This window comes from Zootoca vivipara, chromosome 3 (genome assembly GCF_965207765.1).
Source record: "Zootoca vivipara chromosome 3, rZooViv2.hap1.1, whole genome shotgun sequence".
NCBI lineage: Eukaryota > Metazoa > Chordata > Lepidosauria > Squamata > Lacertidae > Zootoca > Zootoca vivipara.
In genome coordinates this window covers 108,089,044-108,114,547 of record NC_142586.1, presented here as the reverse complement: position 1 = coordinate 108,114,547, position 25,504 = coordinate 108,089,044, and the positions used below count along the sequence as shown (strand labels likewise).

General features: G+C 45.0%; 1 protein-coding gene across 3 annotated transcripts in view; it reads right to left on the bottom strand.

Moving 5' to 3' along the window:
• Positions 1 to 25,504, bottom strand: part of ACYP2 (acylphosphatase 2) — a 53,600-nt gene that overhangs the window by 16,221 nt on the left and 11,875 nt on the right. Inside the window, exon 4 of one of the 3 annotated variants that reach the window (XM_088666874.1) lies at positions 2,508 to 2,812. The exons of 1 other annotated variant lie outside the window; for it this stretch is intronic. In XM_088666874.1, coding sequence (XP_088523000.1) covers positions 2,638 to 2,812 — 175 coding nt within the window. In that variant the 3' untranslated portion in view covers positions 2,508 to 2,637. Of the gene's footprint in view, positions 1 to 2,507; positions 2,813 to 22,531; positions 22,972 to 25,504 lie in introns of those variants that run through there. One more of the 3 variants, XM_088666873.1, reaches the window with a different exon arrangement.

Genomic DNA, 25,504 nt, shown 5'->3' with positions numbered 1-25,504 from the left:
CTCTTAAAATAAACGGGGAAGGTTGAGGGTCTGGGTTAGAGAAGGGCTTGAATCAAACATTAGGAGAGAGCTGTGCTTGCCATTTCCCCCATAGGATATGTGGCTCATGTGGAAATTTCCTATATCAGTGGAGCACCTGCTTGGAGGCCAGCATGTAAGATGCTGTAGGTCTAGAACTCAGGACTCTGCAAGCAGAACCCATATGCCTTGAACTCTGTACCACTGTGGCCTGTCAGGATTGCACTTTGCTGTGCTTCAGTGTCACCACTGCAAATTGCCAGAATGTGTTATTGTAGGCACAGAAACCCTCCACATTTCCCTATTTTCCAGGGACAGTCCCAGGTTTACAGTTTCTGATTTAATCCTGGAATGTCCCACTTTTCCTTAGGATGTCCCTATTTTCACCGAAGAAATGTTGGAGGGTTTGAGGTGACACAAGGGGCTTCTGGCAGAGACACAACCTAACCTGCCAGCGTTGTGGCTTGGCTACCAATCTGGTTGATATTTGATTGCCCCCATACTGCCAGATCGGTGTTGTTCTTATGGTCCATCATATGTCCCTGCTGAAGGAGATGCATCATTTCCTGGGGTTCCTCTGATGCGTCTGCAGCTAGAGCTGAGATAAGAAACTGACATGTGCTTGGGCTCATATTGTAAAACAGACACACACAACACAGTGACCCACTGCAATGTGCATATCCCGATGGGTACAGAGAGCTCCCGTGAGTATGCACTTCCTCATTCATTGCAATGGGCAGACCTGATTTGAATGTTCAGAAGATCAATGGGCTCCCCTGGGATTAATGGAGAAGCTATGTTCTGCAGACCAGCTGTATGGAGATAAGTTTCTCTCTCTTGAAACGAGAGCCTGTGGCCATCTAATGCAGCTGACGAGGACAGGAAAAAGGAAGTCCTTCACACAGCGTGGGGGCGCCATCTCTAGGGGGCCCCAAGCACCCACAAAAGTTTCGTTGTGGGTGCTCAGCACCCACACTGCAGGGCCCCTATGCAACTTCTGATGCCTTGCAGAGCACCGGAAGTCACGTCAGAGGCCTTGCGAGACCTCGGAACTTGAATTCTGATGCCACCAGGTTCTGAGGCCATGTGACGTCATGATGTTACACCACACATGACGTCATGTCAGACTGGGCACCCATAATCTAGGGCCCAAATTGGCACCCCTGGATAGTGAAAGTAAAAAAATTGCTGTTGACAGGTGTGGCGACAGCCACCAGCTCAGGTGGTTTTAAATGGGGACCAGACAGATTCATGCAGAATGAGGTTATTTATCGCTTATAGTAATTATGGCGCTATGGGTTAAACCATTGAGCCTAGGGCTTGCCGATCAGAAGGTCAGTGGTTCGAATCCCTGTGACGGGGTGAGCTCCTGTTGCTCGGTCCCAGCTCCTGCCAACCTAGCAGTTCGAAAGCACATCAAAATGCAAGTAGATAAATAGGTACTGCTCCGGCGGGAAGGTAAACGGCATTTCTGTGTGCTGCTCTGGTTCACCAGAAGCGGCTTTATCATGCTGGCCACATGACCTGGAAGCTGTACACCAGCTCCGTCGGCCAATAATGCGAGATGAGCGCCGCAACCCAAGTCGGTCATGACTGGACCTAATGGTCAGGGATCCCTTTACCTTTTATTATCTCCAGAAGGAACAGGCTTGAATACCAGGTGCTGAGGAACAATGGGAGAGGGTGACTGATGTTGTGTCCTGGTTGTGGGCTTCCTAGAAGCATCTGCTTGGCCATAGCGGGGAACATGCTCAGTTAGTAGAGCATGAGACTCTAAATCCCGGGGTTGTGGATTCGAGCCCCATACTGGGCAAATGATTCCTGCATTGCAGGGGGTTGGACTAGATGACCCTCATGGTCCCTTCCAACTCTGCAGTTCCACGATTCCATGACGCTGGACTGGATAGGCCTTTCATCTGACCCAGCAGGGATCTTCCTATGTCCTGCTGAGGGTTCGGGGGCTCCTTGCACCTATCAAAGCTCTCTTGGCAATAAGCAAATTTATACGTATGATCCTGATTAATGCATGGTGGCGTGTTCCCCTCCCTCCCAGTGAATGTTTAAATAATACATAGCTGCCTCAGCTGTCCTGGCTGACAGCACTTTACCTAGGAAATGTGCAAACGATCAGATCATAGGATTTGCTAGTGCACCTTTGGAGCGTTAATTTATAGACATTTCCGACCCTAGGGAGTGGATTCCTGGCATTCGTAAACCACACATGGGGAGGGACATCTAAGGTTCCTCATACGCAGTTTAAGTAAGGCAACTGTGCAGGGCTTAGATCTAGCTACGTGCACAAAGAAATCAAATATGTATATGGCGGCGAAAAGGGAGCGCTCTTCTTTATCAAGACAAAGGCAAATCACATGGTTGCAGCAGGGAGTTGGAAGGATCTGATTCAATTAAATATTAATAGATACTACTTTTCTAGTTTTCTCTAAAGCAGTTAGATGTAATATATTTTTAAATGCACCAGGAAGTGGAGAGAGATTTAAAGCAGAGAATTTTTAACTTTTTTTTATTACTTTTAACCGCATGCATCTATGGTTTTAATTGAATCAAGGCAAGCCCAGGTTTATTCCAAAGAAACCACTTTGCAGCTCTTGGGACAGAGAACTATGAAAAATTGGAAATATTTGGGACTTGTGGAATGTAGCAAAAGTGGAGACTCTCCAACCTCGCCTTTATCACTCTGCTTGTCTGTTTCTGCCCTTTCCCCGGCTGTCTGCATCTTCTTGCAGTCTCTCCATTTGAAAACTGAAGTGTGGAATCAAAGGTTACTCTGGCTGTCCTGGAATTTAAAAGAAGAAGCTCTGGATCTGGCTTTTAAAGCTAGAGCTTTGAATGAATGAATGAATGAATGAAAGGCTGTATGCTTACCAGGCAGGGAAGGAAAAAAAGGCAGGCAGCAGCAGGAGAAGGAATGCATGTCAGAATGCAGCCAGCTGATCTTTGGTCTCCATTAAAACAGCAACTACGTTAATCCATGCATGAGGTGACGCCTTGCACAGTACAGTGCCTTAAATCAGACATGTGAGTATTATTTGCATCTACGGGATAACAACACAAGTCCAGCATCTGGTAAACGGTGCAGAATTTGGCAGCCTTAGAATCCCAGTTTTCTTTTTTGTTGAAAAAGACACAAGTTTCCAGACCTTAAGGTTTTAGAGATAAAAAGCTTGGAAGTATGCCTGATCAGATCTCCTTTCTAAATGATCATTTTTACAGTGCAGAGAATGTCCTTTCTTTATTATTTACTAATTTGTTTTCATTTCAGCTGAACATTAGGAGAAACTTCTTGACAGTAACAGCAGCTTGACCTTGGGTCCAGTTGGGTCCAGGGATGGTAGGCTCTTGCTCAAGGGAGGTCTTCAAGCAGAAGACAGACAGCTTTGCCCAATATAAATCATTTCTGTATGCTATTTTCACAAATATATGGTTTTCATACACATTCCCCCCAATATATGTGTTTTTCTACACGTCGGGAAGAGCGAAATAGATGGATCTACCTTCAGTTCTAGACTGACCAGAGCTTCTCCTCCATTCCTGGAGTGAGAACCCTCCTCTCACTTCTAAAGTAACATGGGATGCCCAAGAAAACGAAGAGCTGAATGCGGAAGTGGACTGTTGCACTCAACCCGCTGCGCCACACCTGCTCCAGTTGGGACGCATGATGCTCAATGGGCACATGCAGCTGCTATATGAACAGGATTTCCCATTTATTCCCATGACCAGGGCAGCTCCATGCAGTTTTCTCATTGGATAAGCAGACCTCTCCCTGCACCCCCAGTTCAATTTACTTACCAAAGTAAATGGGGAAGCCTTTGCACGTGAAGGAACCTTGTGCCCTCATTCACCCTCCCATGCCTGAAAGAAGAAATGGCCGCTGGAGTGCCGGAAAGGAATAGGCAGAGCATACTTAAGAGGGTTCTCTGGAGGTCCTCTTAGTGCTATTGTTTCATGCTGGTGCTCCTCTGAACAGCACTCAAGGTGGCGGGGAGGAAGGGAAGCGCATCTCGGACTGAAAGATCTCATTCATCTAAAACTGTCAAGGCAAAAAGCTTTCAGTTCTGACCCTTTTTACACGCGCATCTGCCTTCCCCCTGACGCCTTTGCAAGGTTAGCTCAGGGCACCCATAAGACTGTCAAGAGCAGCGTCCCCTGGGCTCTCTTAAGTGTTCGGATTCGAAGGTCTGAAACTTGTTAAGTACTCTGAAGGCATCACTTTGCTCAGAGCTATTGGTCCTTGGGCCGGAGGCGCCAAGTGATTACGTAAAAAGATATTCCAGGAAGGAGAGATACATCTTGCAGAGGAAAGGAACACACGTACACACCACCGCAATCCATCCATGCGCTCCGCAAGCAAAATAAGCGCAGGTGAATCTGGGGCCAGAACTATGTGGCAAGCTGGTGAACATTTGCTTGAAAATCCACAGCTCACAGCTGGGGGGGAGGGGGGACTCGGATCAATTCCCATTTTTTACGTGAGCCTACCTGATTTGGACTTACTAAACAAGACACAAAGATGGGGTATAAACTAAATAAAACAAACATGCAAATTAACTGAAAAACCTAGTATGGAGGCACCCCAGAAGCATAGCCTTGGAGTTCTGTACAATCAGTTTTCTGGGAATCTGATGCTTGCAGGGAGGAAAAAATCCTGCTTGCCCCCGTTTATGTTCTGCTTGTGCATCCATGAACAAAGATCACAAAGACACCTGAGTCGTTAGTGCTTTCTCACTGACTTTCGACTTTCGCCCCCTGGAACTTCTTACCACTCCTCGCCTTGTATGGTGACCTCAGTCGGAAGAGACAGGGGAAATGTGTCCTTGTCCATTCTCCTCGATCTCTCAGTGGCTTTTGGTACCATCGGCTGAGTTAGAAGTGGGTGGCACTACTTTGCAGTGGTTCCAGTCCTACTTGGGTGGTCATTTCCAGAGGGTGATGTTTAGGGAGTGCTCTTCAGCCCCAGGGAGCCTTCAGTGTAAGGTTCCTCAGGATTTGATGTTATCCCCTATGCTGTTTAACATCTACACGAAACCGCTGAGTGGCATTATCCAGAGTTTTGGAGTACATTGTCAGCAATATGCTGATGACCCGCAGCTCTCCTTCTCCTTTACATCTGCAGGTGAGGCAGGACTATTGCTTGGCTCAGTAATGGACTGCATGAGAGCTCCTAAGCTGAAGCTCAATCCAGATAAGACTGCTAGTGGGAAGTTCCCTAGACCAGATGGGTGGGAGCTTGCCTGCTCTTGATGGGGTTACACTCCCTCTGAAGGAGCAGGTACGTAGCTTGGGGGTACTGTCACTTGAGGGTCACTTGCTGTCACTTGAGGGTCAGGTGGTCTCGGTGGCACAGAGTGCTTACCATCAGCTTCGGCTGGTGGCCCACCTACGCCCCTATCTGGACAGGGATAGCCTCACTTCTGTTGTCTATGGTCTGGTAGATTACTGCAACACATTATACCCGGGGCTGCCTTTGAAGATGCTTCACAAAATGCAGCTGGTGCAGAAATCGGTGGCCAGGTTGCTCACCGGGGCAAGGCGGTTTGAACATATTACACCGATTCTGGCCCAACTGCACTGGCTGCCAATTAGTGTCTGGGCCCGATTCAAAGTGCTGGCATTGACCAATAAAAACAGCTCAAGGACCGCCTCTCCCTAAATGAACCAACCTGGACCCTGCAATCATCTTCTGAGATCCTTTGTTGTGTGTCCTTTCTACATGAGGTCCAGAGGGTGGCAACATGAGAACGGGCCTTTTCTGTGGGGGCTCCCTGGTGCGTTCATGGTACATCTTTAGGCGAAAACATTCCTCTTCAGCCCAGACCTTTGGCTGATTAATATTCTATGTCCTTTTTGTAGGAGTGGGGGTTGTGGGGTTGTTTTGTTCTTGTTCTTATTACGTATTTCGTGTTTTTATTTTTGTATTTTTTGTATTTTTATGCTGTGAACCGCACCAAAGATCTTCGGATGAAGGGCGGTATGCAGATTTAATAAATAATTAAATGAATAACAACAACAATCGGTGTTTTTTTTTCTGTGGGGACGCAGGGGTATGCATACCCCTAAACATTTTTTTGAATCTAAGTTTGGCCTCATTGAGGGGCAGTATAACAATATGAGTAGGAAAATACCCCTAAACATTTTTTTAGGGGGTGGGTGGGAAAGCACTGACAAAGTTAAGGAAACATCAATAGAACACAATTGTCCCATCCAAGAAGGGAGAATGTCCTTCTACACATGGAGCTATTGTGGGTGTAAGTGCATTTGCCCCTATATTACAATGCTCATCTGGGTTCCAGTGAACCGGCTGGATGCATTGTTTGATGCAACTTGGGATGTGCTTAGACCCCTGAGCAAAGGAAAGGATAAGCAGCAGCCCCCTCCCCCCAGTACAAAAAGCCAAAACAAGGAATTATCTCCCTATGCGGTAATGACGCAGGCACTGTTTGCACACGAGGTTGACTGCTGAATACTGAACACTGAGCCATGCAACAAGAATATCAGGAATTAGCAACTCACTTGTCACTAGTATTTAAATAGCACTCATTCCTGGCTACATGGCATGAATCCCTAGGGTAACAGAACACAACTGGAAGTCAACTAAATTTGAGAAGCAAGTAAAGTAAGGCCAACTGTGCTGAAGGGTTTGTGGAGTCCAGCGATGGATTCCAGGCATTCCAGTGCCCACAGATAATGGAAAACCTTGATAAGGTGATTGCTAGAGGCTGCTAATGTTTTGGAATTGAAAACAAAAAACAAAACAAACATAGAGAAGGTAGGAGGAGAAAACTGGCAGGTGGCTGAGTGGCAAGTCCTTGAAAGAATCAAGAGAAGCTCTGGAAACTATCATGCCTCTTCCATCCTGTCATCTGGATGGGAAAAAAGAAAAAAAAAGAAATATTATCTCCGTGTTTAGGTTCCTATGTTAGGGTTGCCGTACGTCCATATTTTCCCAGATGCGTCCAGGAATCGGACAGCATTTTGGTACGCACAAAACAGTGTGGCAAATCACATTCTCCTCTCTTTCTTTCCACCAATAGTCTTTACACATGTGCCAAGAGACACAGAGGAAAAGAGGTAGTTGTTACAGCATAGAGCTGTAGTCTGTCACTCTCCTGCTCGGCTTTTGCACACGTGCAAAGATTGTGCAGGAGCAGAGAACTGTACAAACTGAAAGTGCAAAAGCTGCTCTCAAAATGGAGAGATGTGTTTTTTTCTCTAGGAGGGAAGGTGGGTTGAGATATTTGATTAAGTTTGCATTTAAAGGCAAGCCTACCTAATTTGCACTCTGAAACAATAAGGAAACTGAAACCCATCCGGCTACCTGTCAAAATTTGCACTGCTCCCGATTTCGCGAGGCTGTTCTCCAGCCACGCATTGTGTGCAATCAAAGAAGCATATCTAGAGTAAATTTCAGATTTGAAAGATGAAAAGAATCAACCCAATGGATGAAAGAAGGATCTAGAATATGAAGTCTATTATCATCCAGCAGTCTATGCTGGTACAGTGACATCTAGTGTAGGAATATAGAACTATTAAGTTTTATATGATACATACTAGAACACCCGCCCTTTGTAATGTAAAAAGAAAAGACAATACTTCAGAACCATAGATCAAGGCAAGCACTTCTGCTTTATATTTCCAGGGGCTGCTTCAAGTTCCTAGTATTTTCTATCCTATGTTTACTTATAGCATTTAACCTTTCCCTTTTCCTCTCCTGGCTAAGACGTGAAAAAGAATGAGTCTTCATGCAGTGGTAGAGTAGGGAGAAAGGGGGAAATGATGAAATGCCTCCCCTCCCCACTGTCTCCATACCTCAGAGCCTGGGAGAAACAGCTTGGATCCACCCCACTGGTACAGCCATTCAGCGGATGATTGAATATCCAACAGGCTCTTTGGCACATTAAAAGCAGCTGCTTCTTGCTGCAGCTTTCTTGTGTAGTGGGGGGGGGGAGGTTTATTGGTAGCAGCTGAGGCCAATGAATTGATTGTAGCCTACCTGCTAACCTCAGGTGCGATGGAGAACCTGAACTGCCTGCTGGATCAGGTCAAAGGCCCATCTGGTCCAGCATCCCGTGGCCAACCAGATGTCCATGGGAAACCAGCAAAGCAGGATTCAGGCACAAGAACACTCTTGCCTCCTGGGGTTTCCAGCAGCTGCTATTTGGAAGCAATGCTGTTGACCCCCAGTCAGCACTCATTCCCAGCCTCTCTCCTTACTTACAACCAGCCTAGAGGTGGAGCACTGCCTGTTAGGCTCCTCCGTGTTGACTTCATAGAACCCATCAGGGAGGATGCGGACGAAACCAGAAATAGTTGGCTCCACCTGCAATTGACCTCTTTGACTTCTGCCCTACCAATGCCAGTGAGCACCAGCCTCCACTGAATCACCTGCGAGTTTTGTTTAGGGTTGCCAGACTCAATAGAGGACAGGACTTCTGTGCCTTTAATTGCCCTGCTCTCTTTTGAGTCTGGAAACCTTAAAGAGAAACCAGCAGACCCTTTGCTTGGAAATTAAAGAAAGGGTCTGCTGGTTTCTCTTTAAGGTTTCCAGACTCAAAAGAGAGCAGGGCAATTAAAGGCACAGAAGTCCTGTCCTCTATTGAGTCTGGCAAACCTAGTTTAGTTAGCCATTGAACATGGACTTTAGGGGAGCATCACCTTCTCCTTTGCCCCAGGCGGCAAAATGTCTTGGACTGACCCTGTTCAATAGAAGATTACTCAAAGCAGGAATTTGATTCTGGGCTTGCTATATACAAGCAAAGAACATTCCCCACAACACACTGGCTTTTATGGCCAGGGAGAACTATAAGAGACCTTGAACTTTCCTCAGTTATGACCTGCTGAGATAGCATTGGGTGTCATAGCCCCGCCACACGCATTTGAAATGTATATTGGGTGCTTTATTTACATCTGATTCCATCAGTGGATCAATCCTGGGGATGTGGAAATCTCCAAGATTACTTCTGCTCAGGTGACAGTGACGCAACACATCAAGAACCGTTTCAAAATACAAGTTTGCTCCTGCAGATTCACATGAAGTCGGGCTTCTGCTTGCTAAAATTAGCTGCACCTTCACAATCATAATTTGTGCTTCCATACTGAACAATCTGAACCCTGATTAACAGCAACCAATATCTGGGTTGGCATTTCTTGGGGTTTTTTTTGGGATAACTTTTATAGGCAAACTTCCTATGCATTTTTATGGCCCTTACCAACACTGGCATAAATAACTGTTTTATGCATTTATACTGCTGCCTTAAAAAACATACAAGGGAAAAAATCTACTCCTAGACCTATCAGCTCTGACTCTCTTTATGCTGCCTGTTATTGTGGATAGGGCTGTTGGAGAATTCTGATGAGAATGGAAATAGGAGCAGAGATTGCCGCAGTTTGTTTATTTGGCCCATGTCTGGAATGGAACTCAATCCAGAGAGTAGATTATTATTTTCCAACTCTACAATCCTGTGATCCTTCTGCGACAAATGCATTCACTGGTACAGTGGAACCTTGGTTGTCGAACGCTTCGGAAGCCGAACAATTCGGAACCCGAATGCCAACAACCCGGAAGTGAAGGCTTCCGTTTTCAAACAATTTCCAGAAGTCGAACACCTTCTGAGGCACTTTTCTCCATTTTTTTCAATAGATTTTGCTGACCGGCAATTGCACCTTGGTTGTCGAACGTTTCGGAAGTCGAACGGTCTTCCGGAACAGATTACATTCGACAACCGAGGTTCCACTGTAGTCTAAATGTGAAAAGAGAAGGATCAGTCCAGGTGGAGAATTCCACAACTGTGATGCCACCAACCAAAAAAAATCCTGGGCTTAGTACCAACCAACCCAATCCTCACTAGTGATGGGCCATGAAACAGGAAGCTCTGGAGCTGATCTCAGAGCCTGGGTAGGTTTGGATGTGTGCAGATGTCTAATTGCATGCCTTTTGTGCCCGGCTCTGTTTGGTGGCTTTTGTGGCTTGACAAAACGACAACAACAAAGTAGACCTCACAAGGCTGAAGTCTTCCTGGCCTAGGTGGGGTGGGTGAAGCAATGCTTCACATCCACTTGCCCCACCTAGGCTACAAGCCCTGTAGAGCCTGTTGATGCCTGGCTGACCACACCGGCAGAATGATGCCTGGCCTCTGCATGCGGCGAATTATCACACACTCCTCCCTTTGCCCACCCTTGCAAGGGCCAGACAACATCTATTTGTTAAATGGCCCGTGCTCCCTGTCTCTTGAATTCGTGCGCCAAGCTGCCACTTAACGCCTGATCAATAACGATTAATAATTTGGCGCCTTCCATTTGTTGTTGTTGTTGTGTGTGTGTGTTCCATTCTTCTTTCGCGCCATTACTCCAGAGCCCTCCCCAAGAATCTTCTCTCCGAACACACTGTCCCTTTTCTTTGCAATCAGGCTACAAGCCATTTATTATCTAAATAACTCCCATGCACTCTTGAGTGCCTTTGTGTCGGAGGGGCAGCAGAAGGGGGGGGAGTGGGGCGGGTAGAGACTCTGGCAGCGTTAAGCGAGCCTCTTTGTTAGCTACTCCCCAGCAGACACTTAAGCTGGTAGGACTGGAGTGTGCTAAGGAAAACTGAGTGAGAGCCCATAAATCTGCATTAGCTATGGTAGTTCTGGCAGTGACTTGTGTCGCTGAATCCAAAGTGGCGTTGTAAAGGCTATATCCATTACCAAAGGAAGCCTAACAGAAAACGTAAGAGGAGGCCTGCTTTATCAGGTCAAAATGCCCATTTAGTTTGCAGTGGCCAACTAGATGCCGATGGTAAGCCTGCAAGCAGAACCTAACCAAAACAACACTTGACATTTCCAACATCTGATATTCAGAGGCATGGTGCCTACAGCAGTGGAGGTAGAACAGAGCCCTCAAGGCTGCAGTCCATGGAGAGCCTTATCTTCTATTAATTTGTCCAATCCTCATTTAAAGCCATCCGAGTTGGTGGCCGTTGCAGCTTCCTCTGGCAGCGAAGTCTGTTATTTAACTATTGTTGTTGTTGTTGTTTAGTCGTTTAGTCGTGTCCGACTCTTCGTGACCCCATGGACCATAGCACGCCAGGCACTTCTGTCTTCCACTGCCTCCCGCAGTTTAGTCAAACTCATGTTCGTAGCTTCGAGAACTATAAGCGGTGTGAAAAAGTATTTCCTTTTATCTGTCCTGAATCTTCCAAAATTCAGCCTCGTTGGATGCCCACAAGTTCTGGTGATTTGAGGGGGGAGACGGGGGACGGTTTTCTATCCAATTTCTCCATTCAAGGCATATCATTTCATAAACTTCTATCATGGCATCTTTTCCTTGCCTTTTTACAAAGTTCCAAATGCTGCAATCTTTTGTCGCGGGAGAGCTGCTTCACCCTCTTGACCATTTTGGTTGCCTTTTTTTCTGAAGTTTTCCCAGCTCTACAATCTCCTTTTTGAAGCCAAATGACCATAAATGTCTACAGTATGTGGTTGCATCATAGGTCCTTGTGGACCACAAGCTTAACATGAGACAACATTGTGATACAGCAGCAAAAAAAGCTAATGCTACTCTAGGCTGCATCAGCTACAACTAATCCAGAATGCGGCAGCAGGACTGGTGACTGGGGTTGGCCGCCAAGATCATAGAACACTGGTCCTGGAAGACCTACATTGGCTCCCGGTACATTTCTGAGCACAATTAAAAGTGTTGGTGCTGACCTTTAAAGCCCTAAACAGCCTTGGCTGAAGGAGCGTCTCCACCCACATCATTCAGCCCAGACACTGAGGTCCAGCTCTGAGGGCCTTCTGGCGGTTCCCTCACTGTGAAAAGTGAGGTTACAGGGAACCAGGCAGAGGGCCTTCTCAGTAGTGGAGCCCGCCCTGTGGAATATCCTCCCATCAAATAAACAACTATCTGACTTTTATAAGACATCTGAAGGCAACAACAACAACAACAACAACAACAACAACAACAACAACAAAATGTATAATGTCCAGATCAAGGGAAGTAATAGTAATACTCTATTCTGCCTTAGTCAGACCACACCTGGGGTACTGTGTCCCATTCTGGGCACCACAATTTAAGAAGGATATTCACAAGCTAGAATGTGCGCAGAAGAGGGCAAACAAACTGATCAAGGATCTGGAAACCAAGCTTTATGAGGGAAGGTTGAAGGAGGTGGGTTTATTTTGCCTGGAAAAAAGGAGGCTGAGATGTGATATGATAGCCATCTCCAAATATCTCAAGGACTGACACATGGAAGATGGAGCATGGTTGTTTTCTCCTGCTCAGGAGAGTAGGACTTGAACCAATGGCTTCAAGTTACAAGAAAGGAGTTTACAACTAAACATCAGGAAGAACTTTCTGATAGTACCGGTAAGAGTTGTTCAACAGTGTAACACACTCCTTCAGAAGGTTGTGGACTCTGCTTCCGTGGAGGTTTTAAAGCATAGGTTGGATGGCCATCCATCATGGATGTGTTAGCTGTGATTCCTGCATTGTAGAGGGTTGTACTAGACGACCCTTGAGGTCCCTTCCAACTCTACAATTCTACTATTTGTATGGCAGGAGTTATCATACAAATCAGGAGTTTTCTCAGGACCATGTTGTATGTTACATTGTGTTCTGTATATGTCCATCCCATATAATGAAGACACACACACCCCAAATGCAACAACATCTAAATACATTAACTGGCTCATATTCGTCCTTCTTTATCATTGCCCTTATTCCCAAGCCAGAAAGGAAGGCTGGAGATTGGAGTCAGGAAGAGAACTATTGTTTCAGCAATGCTAGAAGTTCAGGCTGGGAACCAATATAGGACCAGGAGGCCCCACCCCTTCCAGGTTCTCAGTAAGGTCAGGGTCCATGCAGGGTTTTCTATGTGCTTTGTTCCATGTAACTATTGGGGCTAATAACTATTAACGATGGGGAAGAATTTGATTCAATTGACAATTCAGGCAAATCTACCCAATTCATACTTTCTGGAACAGCAGAACAAAAACACAGCCCTACTTTGAAATTCACATTTCCTTGAATTTTGTAATGCAGTTTTTTGGCCAAGTTATGTGTACCAAAATGCCTATGTTAGAATAAAGCATGCACAAAAAGGCATATATTAGTGAAAACATACAAAAAACGCATTATATTAGGGGGGAGATTAAGTGAAGTGGCATATGAATGTGCAAAGTAGGAGAAATTAGTACTAAAATGTTGATGAATTTTCATAAGGACTTGGGAGGGGGGAGTCACGCCCTGATGTAAAAATCTGGATTTAAGATTGGGGAAAAATGAGGAACTGACTGAAACCAAAATCGGCAGATTTGCCTGTTCCCAATACCTTTTTGAATCATCCATAAATCTGTCTCACCCTTAAATAAAGAGAGAAACTACCTATATAAGAAGGATCCTCAGCCTTAAGAGCTATGAAATTACAGGAACTGGCTGAGTGATTTTAAAAGGATGTTTACTACAACGTGTGGCTTTCATTCCCACAGCTAAATCATAGCTGCCAAGTTATCCCTTTTTTAAGGGATTTTCCCTTATACTGAATAGGCTTCCTCGCGAGAAAAGGGAAAACTTGGCAGCTATGAGCTAAATGTGAAATTGACAATAGTAATGAGAAACAGGAGGCCTGTGGGTGGACTAAGATGGAGACCGAGGCTTGAGAGAACAAAATATTTCTGCGTTCTGAGGACAAGCAATTAATTTTACTGCTGTTTCCAAGCTATGTTTGCCTAGCTCCAGCTATCAGCATCAGATTGCACATCATGTTTTTCCTCTCACAAGCATCAGAATGCATGAAGAACCCAACTGAATTAGGTCGAAGGCTCAACTTCGTCCAGAACTCTGCTCTCACAGTGACCAACCACTTGCCTGTGGGAAGCTTATATCTGATCACGAGATCACTCTCTCCACTTGTGAGCCCCAACAACTTGCATACAGAGACATACTGTCTCTGACAGAGGAGGTAACACACAGCTTTTGAGGTGAGTAGCTCTCCACTTACTGCATCTCCCATCAAGCTACCTATCGGTTCTGACTGCTAAGAATACCAAATATGACACTTGGTTTGATGCTGACTTTGTGTAACGTCAACCGTTCCTGCACGAACTTCTCTCTGCTGCTGGGATTATGCATGCTTTCGTAGCAAAAGCTGAATGATATAATATTTGGATTATCAGCAGGCTAAGACTTGTGATCCAACAGAATGAGGAACCGGTGAAAAACCAGGAATCCCCCAAGATTATGTGTTGCAAGCATGAAGAAGAAGAAGAAGAAGAAGAAGAAGAAGAAGAAGAAGAAGAAGAAGAAGAAGAAGAAGAAGAAGAAGAAGAAGAAGAAGAAGAAGAAGAAGAAGAAGATACACATTCTCCTGGGCCAAGGAGGGCGGATGTCAAACACTTCTTCAAATGCTAGAGGAAAGAATAAGGATGATCCAAGAAAGGAAGCTGCTTGCAGCTGACACTTTCACGGATGGGTTTGGGAGTTCCCTGGTACGGATGAGTAACATGCCCACCCACTGAAGACCGAGCTGCTATTTACAGCCGTGCCCTTTAAATGCTAACTTCCGAGATAAGTCGTTAACTCAGAATGTCATTGGAAGCGGAAGGATAAATTTCTTAGCCACAATGCTACACCGTCTCCCTCTCGCCAGCAAAGCCAGGTCAACAGCCCATCTGCTTTGCCATCCTTTTCACACAGTGGCCAATCAGATGTCCGTGGGAAGCCCACAAGCACCATAGTACTCTTACCAGCTACGCCCCCAGCATAGCTAACACCCCCCCCCCCGTGGTTTTCAGAACCACACTGACTCCAACAGAAGAGGGAGAACACAGCCGTGGTGGCTGGGAGCCCTATCCGCCATAAAACTATCTAATCCTTTTTGAAAGCCAGCCCAAGATGGCGGCCATCACTACTTCTGGTGCGATAATATATGTCCAAACTTTGCCAACCTAGCGCCCTCCAGATGTTTTGAATGACAGCCCCAGCCAAGGTAGATGATTATCTAATGGTGGAGGATTACAAATACCTAGCAATGGTATTCCTCTCCCTTCATATCTGGGGACATGGTTGACCATCTTTAAACAGTGTGAACCTGGAAGATCTGCTAGCAAACAGTAGTGGCTAATAAATAGAGCTGTGTCACAGTCCAAGCCTCCTCCTTAGCCACTGTGTTAATCTTATGGTTGCTCAGCTTCCTTCCTTCCTTCCTTCCTTCCTTCCTTCCTTCCTTCCTTCCTTCCTTCCTTCCTTCCTTCCTTCCTTCCTTCCTTCCTTCCTTCCTTCCTTCTTTCTTGAAATTCATCTCTCTCCCTCAAAGGCAGATGTGAACAAAGAGCTGGTGTCATTACACTTTGAATTCCATGTTGTTTTATGTTAGGTTCTGTGTTGTTGTTGTTGTTTGTTGCACTAATAAGGTTTTAATGATTGGATTGGATTTGCCTGTTTTATTGATTTTTGCAAACTGTTCAGGGAACTTGGTTGATGGCCATCTAGAAACATAGCAAATGCAATATGGAGATCAATAACACCTGCTGATCTAGCACAGAAAAAATGCTAACTTTTATTACTGTGGTGCAGCAGTTGGGGGGTTGGGCTAGGATGTGGAAGACCTGGGGAGGCCAGTGTTCAAATCCCCACTCAGCCTACTGAGTGACCAGGCATCTGGTATCTCTCAACGTGAGGATAAAATGGAGAAAGCAAAGCACAATGGATTCTTATGCCATTCTTTTATCATTTGGCAGAAGCCACAAGTAGCACTGTTAACAGTGCTAAATATTTATTATGAAAAATTAGGCCTTGGCTGTCATCTTTACCTGCAACATCACACATGCAAACTTTCATATACAAGTCGGGCAGGAATACAAAGGATTTGGTCCTGCTCCTACCTGCATTCCCAGAAGGAACCTCACAGAAAAGAATCTATCTTTTTAGATAGTGTGACATGTTTTATGGTGCCCTAAAGGCCAGTGTTATTCACACTGACAGTGGCTTTTATTGGAAAGGTTGATTTATAGGGCATGTGAGCAGTCACAGTCTGAAGTGAAAAGAACTGGATCCCCTTCAGTCAAAGCAATTAGCGTGTGCAAATTATGTAAGTAATCCTCTGATGAATGGTTCTACAATTCTATTTATAGGGCCGGCCCTAGCACCAGGCAAAGAGAGGCAACTGCCTCAGGCGGCAAATGCTGTTAGGCAGCAGGGATCATCTCCCAGGTGTTCCTACTAAACAACAACAATAGTAATAATAATGATTTTAGTTTTCTCATTTATACTCCACCCATCTGGCTGGGTTTCCCCAGCCACTATGGGCGGCTCCCCGCAGAATAATAAAACATGATCAAACATTAAAAACTTCCCTAAACAGTGCTGCTTTCAGGTATCTTAACCACTTAAGTCATGCCCTGTTGATGGACAAGAGATGTGTTTATGCTACATGGTCTGTCCTGCACTCATTCATTCATTTAACATACTACCTTTCATCTGAAGGTCACCGGGCAGTTTAAAACATAAAAATGCAGAATAAAAGCAAAATAAGTAACATATTAGCAAAAAAACAATACCTCCCATAACCCACCCCTCCCAAGCCGTTGCCCTCGGGTTTAGCTACCCTTATTGCCATGACTGAAGTAAGATCCCAATATCAGTCCAGTATTTTTCTGGACTGGAGGGGGGAACCAACTTGCCCTTTTCCTCAAGCAGAAATGTATCTTGTGCTGACCCGAGCATCTTTTGAAGAGCTGGGGACTGAACTTCAATCTTTAAATCAATGAGCTGCACTAAAAATAAAATAAAATAAAATATGGATGTATAGTAGAGATTGATGATTCTGTTGATTTTGGTTTCTTCCCATATCTCCTTTCCCCACACTTAAGTTCAGTTCTCCGCATCAGTTTGCTTTTTAAAAATTACTCGTGGAAATTCATCAGCTGACTGCAATTTTTTTTCCTTACGTACACATTTTTGTATGCAATTTTGCCTAATGTGCTTTTTTGTGTGTGCAAAACAGTTCTCCCCAAGGGCTTTTTTATTCAGCTCATCGGACCTCAGTTCCGGTACCTATCAGGAGGGTGCTACTATAAGATGACCAGGAGTCCCCGTTTCCCGGGGACAGTCCCCGGATTTACAAATCAGTCCCCTGACAAAATCCTATCATTCCTATTGAAGTTGAAAAGTGTCCCCAGATTCATTGAAAAAAAATCTGGTAACCTTATGCTACTACAGCACTGGTTCTCCCTAATATAGAATGTACTTTTCTACATTATTTTCACTAAGGTGTGCTTTTTCCGGATGCTTTACCCCAGTATATTCATTTTTGTACTCCTGATTTGGCTGGAGAACTACACTGCAAAATTTGGAAAAGTGTGAATTTCAAAGGCTGGCTGTGTTTTGGTTCTCATATTGTTTCGGAAAGAGCAAACTGAGCATCAGGAAGGATTTTCTGACAGTAAGAGCTGTTTGACAGTGGAGCAGGCTTTCCTCATAAGGTGGTGGACTGTCCCTCATTGGAGGTTTTTGAGCAGAGGCTGGATGGCCATCTGTCATGAATGCTTTAGTTGAGACTCCTGCAACGCAGGGGGTTGGACTAGATGACCCCCCTGGGTTCCTTCCAACTCTTATGATTCTATGAGGTTAGGTTCATGTTTAAATGCAAACTTGAAATGAATTTCTCCTCCAGCCCTACCATGGTCTCTCACACATCTATGCACCTTGTGAATGCCACCCCTAAATTCACTTTGATTTCACCCCCACTTCCCACTAATATAATAGACACAGTATTTAACAGCATGCATAGACATCATTAATGCCGTAGATAGTGCATTATTACCATTGTGTTCATCAAGTATCTATGTACACCATTCCTGCTGGCTATATTTAGTAGGCGCTTTATTGCTTTTTCGATATAAAAGAGTTGCTGTGAAATAATAAGCATTGGAAAATGACATTTGGTTATGGTTGTGTGTGTGTGTGTGTGTGTGTTTAATCATTTAGATTACTGATATGTTTCAAAACAACATTTTTGGATTGCTGCTGTTATGTTGTTAGTGGTTCCAGCTCCTGCCAACCTAGCAGTGCAAGTAGATAAATACGGTAGGTACCACTCTGGCGGGAAGGGAAATGGTGTTTCAGTGCGCTGCTCTGGTTTCGCCAGAAGTGGCTTAGTCATGCTGGCCAAATTCAAACCAACAGAATGTATTTACAACATATGTAATATCAAAAACAAGACTGGAAACTGAACATATCTAATATAATTCACATGAAGACAAATCCTATAGATCTCTGAAAGTCCCTGTTGATATGAATGGAACCAAATGGCAGAAAGTCATTCAGTAAGAAACAAGCTGAAAAGCTTTGTATTGCAAAGTTCCAAAGTAGCTAAAGTAGTCAGCGAACAGTACTCATAGACTCATGCACTGTTCTGCAAGCATATATTTATCCATATGATGGATGTGTTCATGAGATACATCAATTTTCTGTTTCTGCACTAAAGAAGTTCTCACAAAACAGTGTGTCATTTCATAAACACTGTCCGACAAGTTTGTTGACAACTTCAGCTACTTTGGAACTTTGGAATACGACAAGTTCGCTGACTACTTTAGCTACTCTGTGTACAAATATTATTTGTGGAAGATTTGGTATTTAAATAAGCCTGACTTTGCCTCTAAGAGGAAGAATGAACAATGAAGCAATAATGTGAAAGACTTCATTGCAGAGAGTGAATTGTTTCAGGATTTCTTCCAGAAATTTTAAGTCCAAAAACACTCTCATTGTTTCTTTTCTTTTTTAGGGTAGAGCAGATTAGCTGCTGTTAAAGGAGTGGACCCTTACTGATTGGAACTCCACCTCACGCTGTAAATAATCCAGAAAATTAATCTCAGTTGGCCCAACTTGAAGCCCCTAAGAGTTTCGCTTTCTTAGAAGAGGACATTTGAAAAGAATTTGCTCCACCCTGCATCGCTTGCCAACCCAAGGAAGGCTCTGTTTCATTTCCCAGAGGTAATGATTCTAGGAAAATTGTCCCGGTGGCTCGGAAAGCAGAGAGCACAGGAAGTGAGGGTTTTGAGACCTGGCTGAGAACTGAAGCCAACTCCCTGGAACGAAGCCATTGGACACATGTAAGATAAAACATTCCCTTCCTCTTCACCAAGGATGACTGCTTAGGGAACAAAAGAAATTATCCAGCGAACATTCCCCACATATGAAATCAAGGGTTTAGCATGATTTGTCCTTTTCCGTATGAACTGTGAACTTGGGAGTGGGAGACCTTCTTTTTCATTCATCCAGGGCAGCCTTCCGTCGGGGGGATAATTTGTTGAGAGCTCCATGCTGGAAGTGGGTGAGCTAGATTTTCCCCCTCTTGGAATACTGGCAAACATTGAAAAATGGTACACCCTTTGTTCACGGAGGAACTAGGACTTCAGTTTTTGGTAGAAGCAGCTTTCCTCACAAACCACTGTTGGGGAGTTGCGGTTAAGGAGATGTTGGTAATGTTCTTTCCAGTGCAGTGCAATAACTTCCCCAAAGGCTGACATTGATGCCAAAATTCAGCATCGCCTGAGCTCCGTGAGTGCGACTTTCTCCCGATTGAAGTGCAGAGGTGTTTGAGAACCAGGACATTCACAGAGAAACCAAAATGCATGTTTACAAAGCTATTGTACTACCAACCTTACTGTATGCTTGTGAAATGTGGCCACTTATAAATGCCATATCCAACTCCTTGAAAGATTCCATCAACGGTGTCTCCGAAAAATTTTACACATCACTTGGGAAGACAGGTGAACAAATGCCAGGGTACTGGAAGAAGCAAAGATCACCAGTGTTGAAGCAATGATTCTTCAACATCATCTTCGTTGGACTGGTCATGTTGTGTGGATGCCTGATTATCATCTTCCAAAGCAACTACTCTATTCCAAACTTAAAAATGGAAAGCGTAATGCTGGTGGTCAACGAAAGAGGTTTAAAGACTGTCTCAAGGCAAATCTAAAAAAAAAAAAGTAGTATAAACACCAACAATTGGGAAACACTTGCCTGCAATCGCTCCAATTGGAGAACAGCCTTTACCAAAGGTGTCATGGGCTCTGAAGACACTCAAACTCAGGATGAAAAGGAGAAATGTGCTGAGAGGAAGGTACACTTGGCAAATCCACACCGTGATCAACTCCCGCCCAGAAACCAATCTCTCCACTGTGGAAGGACGTGTGGATCCAGAATTGGCCTCCACAGTCTCTTATGGACTCATTGTTAAAACCATGTTTATGGAAGACAACCTTACTCAGCTACGAGTCATCACCAAAGAAGAAGGCTGTTGGGGAAATTTGAAAAGAATATTTAGATATCATGTTGTAGTCTTTCCCAATCTTTGGATCCTGGTAACAGCAGAAACAGAGTATAGTCTGAAGACACGTGAGGCCATCACTTTCCTGGAGCTAAGTAGGTCAGGATCTGGTTAGTGCCTGGATAGGCGACTACCTGGCAAGCACATGCATACTGACTTGGGTTCCATGCCACGTGGGATATAAATGTAAGAAAATAATTAAATCCACAGTCTTGTGAATCAGTTTCCTCAGTAGTTTCCTGGTCGTCTGATCATTCATTCATTCTTTTTTCAGTAAATGTATTGTTAATGATTTGTTGTGCAGCTTCCGGGTGTCTCCTCTACAGGAAGTGCCTATGGTGCAAGGGCACAGCATTTCTGCTGGATGCAATGACTTTGCTGCTGGGGAAATGCAATTCTTCCTCTAAGTAGCATGTCCATTTCTGTTGAGAGAGCTGCATCAGCTTAAGATCAGACATAGATATTCAACTTACATGGAGGGAAGGAGTAAAGGGGAGGGAGCAAGGGAATGTTGCAGACTGAATTTAAGGCTGGAATAATGAGGCACTTAGGCGAAACCAAAATTGATAGGATTCGTCCATCCCCTAAACAAGACCACCGGTCTAAATGGCTTCAGTTCTCCTTGCAACTGCGCAGACAGCCATTGCAACCCGGCTATCCAAAATACCACTTCATCTGGAGAGGACAGGGATTAAACCAGGGCTTTCTGTATGCAAAGCAGCTGCCATGGATGTGTTGGGGCCCCTTTCATGTTCTTCTATAGCTCAGCTAAAGAACACAAAGGCACTCCAAGCTGGGGAAAGTGCTGACACAGGGAGCAAACTGACTAATGCACAAGTGCATTGAAGAGCCTTCGACTACAGTGGGCTTTAATTCATGCCCTGACACTGCCAGCGCGCTCTGCATGCCAAGTGGCTCGGGCTCTTGACTCCTGAGTGCTTCTCCCTGGCCTCCTTCGTGCTATTGCCATCAGTCTCTTCCTTTCCTCTTTTCTCCTTCGCGCTTTCTCAAAGGGAGCGGGACAGAGAGCCTGGAGCCAAAAACAACTGATGGAATAATAATAACAATGAGGGGGGGTTCATTGCCAGGGCAGCCTGTGCCTGATCCTCCCAGCAACGTTGGGGTGGTAGTGGAAAGATTGTAACGGAGCCCTTCTGAGGGCACAGCAATGAAAATGAATGGAGAGGGAAGGATAGGCAAGCATTCCATAGGAGCCTGCAGGGAATCTGGAGAACACAACACACACACACACACACACACACACACACACACACACACACACATAGATGAAAGATAGTGTTCTATAGTGGTTAGAGCACAGCTTTCCAAACTGTGTGTTGGCTGCAAGGTGTAGGTGTGTCACGTGAACACTCCCCATGCTCCTCCCGGGGCTGGAAAGGGGTTAGCTGAACTTCCGATTTGCTAGTACAATGGAATTACTGTGTTGCGAAATGATGCATGTCTAAAAAGCGTGTCACCAACGTGAAAAGATTGGAAAGCTCTGGGTTAGAGTGTTGGACTTAGGACCTGGGAGGCCAGGGTTCAAATTTCTGCTCAGTCCTGAAGCTCACCGGGTGAGCTTTGGCCTGTCACTGACTCCCAGTAGAACCTACTTCAAAGGATGGGCAAGGTTACAGCACAGATATGGTGGCTCTCCCCTCTCTAAGGATGCTGCCCACATCCTCAGGCTCCACAAACTGAAATGCTTTCATTGTCACAGGACAAGCAACAGCCAGATACATCCACAGGATCTGATTCAAACACAGCACTCAAGTCACGAGCGGATCCAAGCAACTTTGTCTGCAAAGTGTGCCACAAATTTTTCACAGCGGGCTGTCGAGTAAGCTTCTTGTGGGCCAGGGTGCATAGCCACATAGAAGTAACTCCTGTTGAGTTCACTAAGGCTTACACACCAAGGTACCTGGGCACAGGGACTGCAGCCTTAAAAGAATTGCTTAATTCTCCCAAGGAAATCAACCAGACATAACTCTTTGGGCTAGATTGGGCTGTTTGTTGCCAGTATTAATATGGACATTAAGTGTTTTTCTGCACTGGTCCAGTAAAACACTTCAGCTGCACTGTACAGACCAGAAACAGTTCTCTTTGCAGAGCATTAAGCACAGTGACTGGATTCTTGTTGCGGTAAAAGCCTTGTAGCTTTGCAGCAGAAACGACCCACGGAAGCCCAACTTTCAAAGACAGTTTTATTGCAGACAGATAACAGAGAGCTTTCAGACATGACTGCTCTACACCCCACAGGCAAACAAAACAAACGCAACATCTTAACAACTTAACGACTTAACAACTTAAATCACATGACCTTGCTACTTTGCTCTTTGAAGAGGTGTGTGTCCAAAATTAGGTGTGAGACACTGTAGAAAAAGATGAATATGGAAGGTGAGCTGGAAGTAACATTTGTTAAACTTATGGAAGTCAATTACAGATTTTGAAATAGTTAATAGTAGATTTTGGGATGCACCTAGGAGCATAAACGGCACACTCACTCGCCGGATCATTACCTTGTCGTGGTGAGTGGGCTTGCATGTTCCTATGACCCTTGTGAGCGAAGCCGTCGGGAATCTCGTTCTCCCAGCAGGGTCACCCAAGGCGGTAAGGTCAAAGGGAAGGAGCTAGACACAGAATGATCCAAGAAGTCCTCAACGGCAGAAGAGGCGTATGATAACAAGTGGTATGTTACAACGGCTGTGACGGCGGATGAAGGCTGCAGCAGACAGGAATCTACCGGTTTGTCGTGACTACTTCATGCTATCGGAACAGAGCCCTACTGCAAAGACTTTTACACACATAGAACAAATTCACGCACAGGCATCTTCCAAAAACCCAACCTAAACCTCAAAAGTCCCATGGCGATTGGCAAATGGTAACGGGGGCAGGATCGTGAAATCTGGAAGCCCCTAGTCATGAACCGGCACATGGGCGATGGATACAGATTCATTCGTTCTGACTCAAGGAACGAGGGAGTTGAGCAGCTCGGCAGCTGTATCCTTGACTGAGCAGCCCTTTTTAGGATCCACTCTGTTTACAAAGCTATTGTACTACCAACCTTACTACAGTATATGCTTGTGAAACATGGACCACTTATAAACGCCATCTCCAACTGCTCGAAAGATTCCATCAACGGTGCCTCTGAAAAATTTTACACATCACTTGGGAAGACAGGCGAACTAATATCAGTGTACTGGAAGAAGCAAAGATCACCAGTGTTGAAGCAATGATTCTTCAACGTCAACTTTGTTGGACTAGTCATGGTGTGCGGATGCCTGATGATGGTCTTCCAAAGCAACTACTCTATTCCGAACTTAAAAATGGAAAGCGTAATGCTGGTGGTCAACAAAAGAGGTTTAAAGACTGTCTCAAGGCAAATCTTAAAAAATGTAGTATAAACACCGACAACTGGGAAACACTGGCCTGCGAGTGCTCCAGTTGGAGAACAGCCTTTACCAAAGGTGTCATGGGCTTTGAAGACACTCGATCTCAGGACGCAAGGGAGAAACGTGCTAAGAGGAAAGCACGCTTGGCAAATCCACACCGTGATCAACTCCTGCCCGGAAACCAATGTCCCCACTGTGGAAGGATGTGCAGATCCAGAATTGGCCTCCACAGTCACTTACGGACTCATTGTTAAAACCGTGTTTATGGAATACAATCTTACTCGGCTACAAGTGATCGCCAAAGAAGAAAACATAACTAAACTCCACAACTCTGCTGTGAATGCATTAGAAAGTGTGGGGTGGGGGAGAGGCTAATATACAATTGCTAGCTAGCTAGCAAAGCTTGTGGCATTTCCATGCAAAATGACCTTTAAGAGCCAAGAAAATGTCATGATTCAGCTTCTGCGAGGAGACGTTCTGCAAAATCCCAATTAAGAGATTGTATTAAGCCTTCAGCTGGCAGAAAGAATTTTGTCACATTCATACAAATGAGGGACAGCAGCACCGTGGGAATTTGGTTTCCATGAATTTGGAGAGAATCCTTAATATATGTTGATTACTTTAATTGCCAGCATTTAAAATGAGTACACAGGCCTTCAAATTGGGTGCAAACAATATCAGACAAAGTTTAAGAAAATGGGAACATAGAAAGATGACTTTTGCCTGGGGGTACTATTTGTCCATCTAACCTAGCATTGTCTACTTTGGCTGGTAGCAGCTCTTTAAGGGTCAGTCTCAGGAAGATGTTTTTCATCATTGACTGGTGCTTGATCCAAGAGATTCCGGGGACTGATGAACCTATGGAAGCCTTCCCAACTTAGTACCCTCCAAATGTTTTGCACCATAACTCCCATCAATCCTAACACAGCTTGAGCTGATGGGATATGTAGTCCAAAACACCTGGAGGGCACCCAGTTGGGGATAGCTGACCTAGGCCCTTCTGCAAGCAATGCACAACCAGGGCTTGCAAAAATCCTGAAAGAAATTGGGAGTGGTGGAACCCGGTTAGTATGAAACTCTAGAGAACTCAAAATTGCCAGCTTTGCTTTGCTGCACTGTACAGGTTAAGAGCATGCAGCCACTGTGGGAGGAGGGCATTGTGGGGGCAAAGGTCCTGATCCAAACCATACTTTGCAATATTTTTTTAAAAAACAAACAAACCAAAAAACCTCCACATTTACCCAATTTCTTCTTGCATTCTAATGTCATTTACAGTCTTCGGGACACACAACACTGCTTTCCCAGCAGATCTTACAAGGGTGCATAGGATCATAGGGAAGGAGACAGTCATTTGGATATCCTGACCCAAATCCATTCAGGGCTTTCAAGGTCCTTGAACTGAACCTGGAAACAGATCAGTAGTCAGTTCAACTCGAGCAACCTATGAAGCAATGACACGTCCCAGAGGATAAGCATCAACCAGAATGTTTGCTGCATCAAATTACTGGAATTTGGAATCAGCCTATGGAATGGTTGAACAGTAGATTCAGGGCAAGACATCCTTACATGCTGCTTGGTTGCCTTGGGGAAGTAGGTTGTCAACGTGGTGCCCACCGGTGCCAGTGTGCCTGCCAGTATCTCCTGTGGTGCCCACATAGAGTCCCCCCCCCGAATACACAGTGTATAAGCCTTCTTGCTCAGGGTGCACTGCCTCAGTGTCTCCCACACTGAACATAGCCCCTTCAACACGTGCCTATTTCAATGGGTGTCA